The following is a 9,686-nucleotide window of genomic DNA, read 5'->3' as shown; positions in this document are numbered from 1 at the left end:
AGCCTGGCTTCCAGTATTTGACTGATGAAGACATCGTTATGTTGTTAAATCAAATAGTGATGATAGAAACTGATGCAGAAGATGTAGTAAATGAATGAAATACTATTTCTCATTCTGCTGCTCTGTGGAAACTTTATTAGATTTTATGGGAGGATTTGATTACAGTGACACTACTGCGGTTCGTAAAATATGTGTATCGATATATGGCGAAGACGTATTACACATTTTTTAAAAAGGAAAATTCCTAGTTTGATGTTATGCATGCAAATGTCAGTAATTTTTATATTTTTTGTACTGATATTGAATTTTTATTTAATAAAAGGAGTTTTCGGATTATCCGTGTTTTTTTATTGTTCATGCGACCTGTCCCGGTGATTAACCCGGATGATCGGGAGTACACTGTATGTTGTTCATTAAAAATTGGCATAATTATTGATAATTCAATAATTCCTGTTTTTGATAATACAAGGCATGACTTGTCAAATTCCTCTCCAATCATTAAGACTGTACTTAAAAAAGATATTAATTATTAAAAGATAACTAACAAGCAACAGATATTTTTAATCAAAGAATTGCTGTGAATTATTTTAGTATCAGAGCTTAAATATATCAAATATGACCAATACAGAGCTACAAAATATTTTTGCAGAATATTTAAAGTTGTAGATAATTAAAATATAAAGCTTTCATAGTTTTAGGTAATTTTATTAACATTTAAAAGCCTCAACATAAGAGAGCTAGAACAATGAGGCCTTTCATATAAACTTTAGAATCATTTACATGCAGTGGTGTGGAAAATAACTTTAAAACAAATTCACAAAACAAAGAATAATACATTAAAACATAAACTTATCCACCACTGGAGAAAATTTTCTAAAAAAAGAGTAGGAAGTTGGCAGCCTTGTCAATATATATATATATTTGAACTAAATATAAAAATTTGATAAGAGCAAAGATTTTCTTAAACATTTAAAGCATAATGCATTCAGGGGTCTGTCTAGGTTTTTATGAGAGGTACCTATTTTGTGAAAATTTAGACATAATTTGGGAAAGTTAAAAATTATATTAAAAAATCAACACGAAAATATGGTAAATTTTTATAAATTTTTCCCCATATATTCAAAAAGAATTTTTCTATTGTAAAATTTTTGGTTTAAAATTGTATCCAAATTTAAAAATCCATAAAAAAATCATTGTCCATTGTTAAATTAATTTCAACTTTAATTTAAAAAAAAAAAATGCATTTAACAGTACTTGCACTAAAAGTTATTTTCATTATGAGAGCATTTCCTGCGAGGACATATCGAAAAAGTTTCGCAGAGAAAAAAATCTTTCATAACAAATAAAGGTCTGTTAGAATAAATTTAGAACAATGTTCGAATTTCAACTTCCTGTAAAGTTTAAGGAGGGAACGCCTCGGCATGGGCGTTAAATTTAAAAATAAAATAAAAAACTGTGCAAAAAAAAGAGCTTGCTATAATATAGAATAAGCAACCGGTTAAGCTTACCACACCGCATTATCTGACCAACCATGTGCTCCTTAATCGTAGATGCTGAATTAAATCGGGATTTATCGTTTCTTATGGGGATACAAAAACAAAATTTTAAGGTGCAGGGCGGAGAATCTTAGAACTTGCTTTCTTAAAAGCATTTTGTGTAACTACAGTTTTTCTTGAAGTTGAATTTGTGAAGGCGACACTAAACGGTAGTAAATTTGCCCAGGACAAACTAATAGCATTGAAAATTACGAAGGTAAAAGTTCACAATACCTCCTCTTTGACTTGTGTAGATTTCTTTACGTCTTCGGCATGCAACAGTAACTCACGTTGGTACTTCTCTTGAATCTAAATCAAAAGTGTCAAATTTAGGAAAACACTCTTCTAAAAATTCATTTTCATTATAATTTCATTTCTAATCAATCTAACAACAAGAACAATACCTCGTGCATTAACTTCACTTGAGTTTGACAATCTTCCCTAGCTTGTTCAGCTATTTTCTTAGCTGATTCAGCTTCATTTTTATAGTTCTCAATCAATTTATTAATGTCAACAACTTTCTTTTGCAATTCACTAATCTACAAAAAATGGAAGAAAAAAAATAAATTTCTTAAAGTATATAATAAACTAAAAAGTTTTTAAGATTAAAGCTGGTATAGGATGAAATATTTCAACAGTATTCTTACTTCTGATCAGCATTAAAATTTATTGCAATAAGAATCAATTAAAATTCTAGTAATTAAATCAAATAAAAATTATTCAACCAACATATTTCAATAAATAAAATGAAGAAATCAATTCTGATTAGAAAAGATTTTGAAAGTAATGCATTCAATTCTGCATTTTAGAAAAGGTGGAGTTAATATTTATGCAAACAAGTTACTGAAAGCTGTAGATCTGTCATTTATGCAATACAATCTGATATTGTTTTTAAATATTCTTTAAATAAACTTCTTATATATACAGATATAAAAGTTCAAAATATAGAGAAAACATGGAAAAAATTACAGAATAATGAAAAGAAGAAAAATTTGTAAATTAAAATAAAAGCTAGAAATAGAGTAGCGATCCGCTACTCGCCTTATAGATTTTGTTTTGTGTCTTGTACTGTTTTCTCTTTACATTTTATTTTCCGTTTTTTAAGAGTTAAATTAATTACCTAATGCAGTGTTTCCCAAACTTATGACTTTTGTGTACCCTTTCTAAATTTTTAATAAAGCTGTGTACCACTAATAAAAAAATGAATGTATTTTTTACTATAAAAAAACCGCACAAAAGTTAAAAATCACAATTGGCTGTTGACGCCGCTAATTATTAACTGTTAACTCAGAAAAAAAATAGCCAATAGAAAAATACGTAATCGTAAATTTTCATGGCTAGCTTTGTTTTTAAATAAAAATTTTGGATATTTTTGTTTGTTGCAGGATATTTCACATAAGAACGTGTACCTGCGCTAAACTGTTCCCGTACCACACTTTGGGAAACACTGACCTAATGTATTCTATTTTGTTTCAAAATATTTTTGAGAGCTCCTAACACTATTGTATTGATATATTTTGATTCGACTATATTGATACTACATTAGAAAGCACTCCTTTTTTTTCTCAAGATATTCATTTATATATATATATTTTAAACATTTTTAATGTTATTTTATTTTATTTTAATAATTTTTCTTCTATTCATTATTCTGTAAATTTTTCCATGTTTTCTCTTTTTTGTATTCATTTATTGAACTAAAGGTATATAAATCAAAAAAATTAGTTAAATTTCAGGTTAAGACCAGGTTACAAATAAAAAAAAATTATAAAAATCAGATTCATACTTGAGAACCACTATTTTGAGACAATTTCATATTTTCTTCCATGAGAGTCCTATTATTCTTTTCCATGTCTTCTAGCTTTTTCTCAAGATTTGTTTTAGCTAAAAAATTTCACCAAGAAAATAGTATTTCAAATTTAACAAAAATAAAAACTAATTTTACCAAACTTAATTCTTAGATAGATTTTAAAAAAATAAAAAATAAAAAAAAAAATTAAAAATGTCAGATTAAATATAATAAAGATTTTTTATTTTTTTCTATCTCAAAGGAAGGAAATTCTATATTTGATTAAGAAAGAACTTTATTTTTTTCCGAATGAGATAAATTGATTCATTTGAGTTCTTTTACTGGATTTCAAAATAAATATAAGAGGTAATAACAGCCAAATTTTCAACATGAAATAAATCATAAGTTTTAAAGTTACCAATAGAAAATAAGTTTACATAATATGAAAGATTATAAAATAACAGAAAGGTTTTTAGTTAATTATAAGTTCAGCTCAGAGAAAATCAAAGTATTTTATAATCCATTTCATAGAAATTAAGAAATAAGTGCTTTTGGACAACAAAGAGTTTCATAATTATTATAACAATAAGTAGGATAACAATAGGATAAATATAAGTTTCATAATTATTTCTTTGGCCTTAAGCTCTTAAAGAGTACATGCTGGCATTTTAAAATATTCTTTCAGTTAAGAATGATGGTGGTCACTAATAATTTTAAATGTTTGATCTACAAATCTTCTTTTAATTTAAATAAAAATTTAAATACAAATATGAAGTTAATACAAAAATAGAGATGCCCTACCTAATCTACAACATTTATTAAAATAAAAAAGTTTACCTTTGTTACTTGAATCTAGAACAGAATCCATTGAATCCTTCAACTGTTTATTTATCTAAAAAGTCAACAATGTAAGTTTAAATAACTAAAAATATAAGACACAAAATAACTATATAATTAAAGGATAAAATTTTTTAAAAAAAGTATGAAAAACAAAATTTAAAAATATAAAGAAGCTTTTTCTTAATTATGAAGATTATTAGAAATGTTAGGGCCAATTAACAATTGTGCTGTAAAGTAAGATAAATTTTAATTACTTGTCTTCAATACATTTTTCTATCAAAAATACAACTATAACAAAATATAACAGATCCAGTGATCCAATAAGCTTTGCAACATTAGAAAACATTCATCAGAAGACATTTTATCACTAGTTAGTGAGAAAGTCACTAGTCAGAGATCTTATTTCATCATCTATTATGTCACTATTATATTACTAGCTTTATCACTAGTTAGAGTCTTCAAGCATTCATTTCCTACCAACAACCAATTCTTTGGTTTGCATTATTCATCATCAGCAGGATAAATATTCTACCAACGCCAACTTCTAAAACTTCTTCTCACAAACTTTTTTCAAACATATTACATTGTTATCTCATTGAACTTTACATTGTTAAGTTACATTGTAAAGTTCATCATAATAGCACCATTTAAAATTATACTCTTCTGGATATTGAACCTTTTTTTTTTTAAAGCTGATCCAAATTTTAACAAGAGTACCTTTCAAAGGAAAAGTGCAAACAGAATTTATTTTCTTTTTTAATTTTTAAAGATATCCAAGGGTCAGACTGAGAGGCTAAGGGGCATCCAAAACCCTCCTTACTCAAGCCAACATTTTCAAATCTCAATGTTTAGGAGCAAGGGAAGAGATTCTTTATTTGCGAGCTATTCAGGTATAATGTTAATAATAAAACTAACTTTGTTTATTAGCATTAAAATTAAATAATCTTGTTCCCTAATTAACCACCAAAATGACTATTAGACACAGTTTAATCATCACACATCAGAATCCAAACAATCAATGCAATGGTGCCATACCAATTCCCGAAAAGTCAAGAAATTCAAAACTTCAGATTTAGAAGAAGAAAAAAATCATGATTTCTGCTTTCTGAGATAGATAATGCACTCTGTTTGACTTTGTGCTTCCCAATACCACAATTTATGCAAATGCAATGGCTTGCTGACAAGTGGAGTTTGCTTGTAGCAAAACAACCCTCGTCATTATACAGCACTTTAACTAAAACACAACTCAAAAATTTCTAATGGAAAATCTTAGATCATCCGCCATACAGCCTGAAGCTAGCCCCCAGTGACTTTCACTTATCTTATACTTGAAAAAACATCTTGCAGGTCATAACTTTTCTTGAAAATAAGATCAAAACTGAAATTGAAATGAGGGTCCGATAACAGGAGACACAGTTTTATAATAATGAAATACAAAGGCCTGTACCAAGAATTAACAAATAGATTTACAATTGCGGAAACTATGTAAAAAAACGAGGCATGTACCTTTAAAAAATTTGTAATGTAGACATTCCTTTGAGAGTCCATAATAATTACTGTTTACGAAATAATTAAACATTTTTGAAAAATTCATCATGTTTCCAGAATGTATAATTAACTTGAATTTTACCTATTTTTAATTAGAATTCTTAATTGACAATGGATTTAAGTATTACCAATTATAAATACTACAATTTTTGAGCAACCTCAATCTAAAAATAAAACTAGAATTCACTTAATTCAAAATCACACTTTATATAAAATAAAAATCTCTCAGGTAATCAAAACAGTCATGAAAAATCCAAACTGACATAATTTTACAGCTCATGATTAAAGAATGAAAATAAAGAAATAAAAAAATTACATATTTTTAATTGAAAAATTTAAAATCTAAAGTTTCTTGACCTGCTAGAATCAAAATACCAGAAAACAAATTTGGGAAATTTTTTAGTGTCAGTGCTGGCCTATCTTTCCCCATTCTGATACACCGAAAGGTTCAATAAAATAAAATATATATACTTTTTTTGTGTCCCCAATTTTATGTTATTTATTACATAGACACAACTTAAAATCCTAAGATTAAATTATAATTAAAATTCTGTTTAATTGTCTACATTGGTTATTTAATTGACCAGTAATAAACAAATCTAATTTGTAATATCACAAGAAAAAATATACAGGAGTGATAAAAAAAAAATTTCCAAACAAATTTATATCAAACTCACTTCATCTTGTTCTTTAACACGCAACTCCAATTCTTCACACATTTTCAAATATTGTTCTGAACTTTTTGCTGTAATAGTCAACTTCTCTTGCAAAGCTAGAAAAGAAATAAAAACTAATTATTTGAAAAAAATTAAAACTATATTAAACAAAGTGTATATCAATCTCATTGAAAAAGAAAAACTTTTTAAAAAGCCAAATAAGGTAAGAATTAAAATGATCCTTCAACACTAAATCGATAGAGTAGGTATTAAAATTAAAGATCCAATATACAACAAGTTTTTGCATAATCATAATACGTAGTGCTCACACCAGCTATGAAAATTTTGGGAAAAATTACTTAAATGCTTATTTTGAGGTCCAAAAACTTATTATAGCAGGCAAACATATGAAAAAAATCAAACTTTACAATTACATAATTCATGCTATGGCACATATCAAAAGTTATTGATTGCCACATATGACACTAAAACTAATTAAGTTCATTAGCCCATAAAGATTGAAGATTAGTATTTATTAAAATTATGTGTAAAAAAGATAATAAAATATTACTAAATAGATTCAACATAAAGATTAGAATGCTGAGAGCAAATAAATAAATAAAAAAGCGGAAACAGAGAAAGTAAGAAATGAGAAAATATTACTTTAAAAACTATATCTAAAAATAATAAAATTTTAATTTTTTTAAAAGTAAATTCTAAAAGAGCAAATAATATTATTTATTGCTGAACAATTACAATGTCAGCACATGAATCCAAAACACAGCCCAACATGTAAATTTGAAATTTCACTGTTTAAATTTAAAATGTTTCGTATAAACATAATTTTTGCTATTCCATTTTAATACCACGCATTTATATTCCATGCCATGCGTAGAATAAGTTGTTTCAATTCATAGAATTCGATGCAAAAAACTATTTTTGTTACTATTTTATAAATTGGAAACATATTTCAAACCGATCACTTTGTTGCCCCCGTATGATTTTAGCAACATTTGTTGAACACTTAGCGACAATCATGCATTATTTACAACTCTGAGATAGAATATTTTATAAAAGAAAGTCCATTTTAACTAAATATGACAAGTAAACTGGATAAATACATACATAGCATATTTATAGGATTTACCCTTCAATAAAGAAAATTAAAAAGAAATTTAAAGCTTAAGATTTTTAATAGAAAAGTTGCTAAAATAAATTTTTTTAAATGCTTTTAAAAAGGTGGATCAAGAGCGTTTCAAGATTTTAAGAAACTAAAAGAGATTTATTGAAAAGTGGCAAGCTAGAAAATTTTACAAAGCTGCTTACCTTTGAGTCTAGACTGTGCTTCACTTAACTGTACCTTTAATGCTTTCATTTCAGACAAAGATGGAGCTGGACTCGTAGGTTTTACTGGAGTTCTGGCTTCTAAAAGAATTATATAATTACATAAGATCAATTTTTTGAATTAAGGATTCACAATCTCAAAGTCAGCAGAAATTTATCCACAAAGCATTTTAATTAGGCTAATCAGCTGAATGGTCTAGTTAAGTCAATTTCAAAGTATTAGGCTGTAACAGTTTCATTTGTGGCAATGGTTTTAGTGTTAACCTTGATATTATTTTTTAATATTTAGAAGAAAAAAAAGAGAAAAAGTTTCCAAAAGAGAAAATGTATTTACAATAAAAAATTTTATAATTTCTAACTTTTGGTTATAACTGTAATTTTAAAATATTTGAAGTAAAAAAAAGTGCTTTTTAATTCATATCTTTTGCTAAAAATTGTCTTTAAAAGGGATGAAAATATTTTAATTTTCCTCTTCTACTTTGTATACCTATATATTGGTCTTAATAATTTACTTTGTTATCGTCTAACTATGTTTACAAAAAAGAAATTGTTTTTATAACCTAAGGTTAAAAAAAGAAAAGAAATTAGCTATATTTCTAAAAGATTCATCATGACTTAAAACATAAACTAAATACTTCATGTTAGAAAACAAGTTTTCAAGGTGAATTGCAAGAGAGGCAATGATATATTGCCAAGAAGTCAGAGGCTGCCACTTAAATATTAAGTAAACATATCTTTCGCACTTTTGCGCACTTCCCACCCCCTTTTGCTTAATAAAAATAAGCAAATTACAACCCTTCTAATTGCTTACTTATTATTATGAAAAAGTCGTTGTACCCCTCCTATCTTTACATTAATTTATACTGTAGTTATTTAATTCTAGGATACATTCAGCTAAAAGAAACTTCGAATATGACAAAATTTATTTTTTAATTCATTCCAAGGAATTTAAAATTTATTGGAGAAATTTTTTTCAACAACTTCTCTCAATTTTAATATTTAAACATTTTTAATATATTCTCTCTCTATATATATATATATACACATATATATAAATTTATATATATAAAGAGAGAGGGAGAGACTGACAGAGAAAGAGAGTATTTTTAAAAAAAACTGGAAATAAAGGAGTTTTAGCATCCTAAATCAGCATAGCTCATACCTCTTACTTCTCCCTTGTCAGCAAAAAGATCACAACTCTCTACACTTTATTTGGTTACGTAACTTTATTTAGTATTTGAACGATCCCAAAACAAATATATACATAGTGTAATTTTGGTGGTTCCTATCACAATGTTCTTCCAGTTTTTTTTTTATGACATCCTCTAAAAAATGGTTGAGCATCCCGATTTTATACAATAGATCTAACTGAGATGAATTGATTAAACTACATTTTCAATTTAAATGTGTAAGAATACTTACGGGACTGAATAGTTCTCTCTTTTTCAGGTGTCACTTGAGTGTGCAAATGAGCTTTAGCTGTCGCCAACTAAAATGGTCCAAACAATTAAAAAATAAACTTTAGACAAGAAATAAGACTTAAAAAAAAGGGTACCATTTAAAACTTACTTCTTGTTTGATAGCATGCATCTGAGAATAAGATTCAACAAGTTCTTCATGTGTTTTCCTATTTCTTTCAACTTCAGCATCAATTTTTGATTGCAATTCTTTCTTTTGTTTCTGTAAATAAAGAAGAAAAATAATGTGACAGGCTTCTGAAAAATGCATAGATATTGTTATACAAAATTTCAAATAATATAAACCTTTTGTTGCAAGTTTCTTAAAAAATACCATTCCATAGGTGCCAACATAAAGAGGAAAAAACCCTCTTATGGTTACGTAATATTTTCACAAAATTTAAATTTCATGATAATTGTTGCACAATGTATTTATGAATATAGGGAATTTTAGGGTCGTCAAAATAGAAAAAACTGCAATATTTCTAGTTAAGACGGACATTAAATGAACTTGAAA

At 26.7% G+C, this 9,686-nt stretch overlaps 1 protein-coding gene across 2 annotated transcripts in view; it reads right to left on the bottom strand.

The window, feature by feature from the left end:
* Nucleotides 1-9,686, bottom strand: part of LOC107438068 (nucleoprotein TPR) — a 98,599-nt gene that overhangs the window by 52,564 nt on the left and 36,349 nt on the right. For both annotated transcript variants that reach the window (XM_043052385.2, XM_043052386.2), the window contains exons 20-27: nt 9,282-9,392; nt 9,135-9,201; nt 7,695-7,793; nt 6,390-6,484; nt 4,162-4,216; nt 3,322-3,419; nt 1,940-2,074; nt 1,770-1,844 (exon numbers count right to left, since the gene is read on the bottom strand). In XM_043052385.2, coding sequence (XP_042908319.1) covers nt 1,770-1,844; nt 1,940-2,074; nt 3,322-3,419; nt 4,162-4,216; nt 6,390-6,484; nt 7,695-7,793; nt 9,135-9,201; nt 9,282-9,392 — 735 coding nt within the window. The remainder of the gene's footprint in view (nt 1-1,769; nt 1,845-1,939; nt 2,075-3,321; nt 3,420-4,161; nt 4,217-6,389; nt 6,485-7,694; nt 7,794-9,134; nt 9,202-9,281; nt 9,393-9,686) is intronic.

This window comes from Parasteatoda tepidariorum, chromosome 9, assembly GCF_043381705.1.
Source record: "Parasteatoda tepidariorum isolate YZ-2023 chromosome 9, CAS_Ptep_4.0, whole genome shotgun sequence".
Classification (NCBI taxonomy): domain Eukaryota; kingdom Metazoa; phylum Arthropoda; class Arachnida; order Araneae; family Theridiidae; genus Parasteatoda; species Parasteatoda tepidariorum.
The sequence above is the reverse complement of the archived record's forward strand: the minus strand, read 5'-3'. Positions and strand labels throughout refer to the sequence as shown.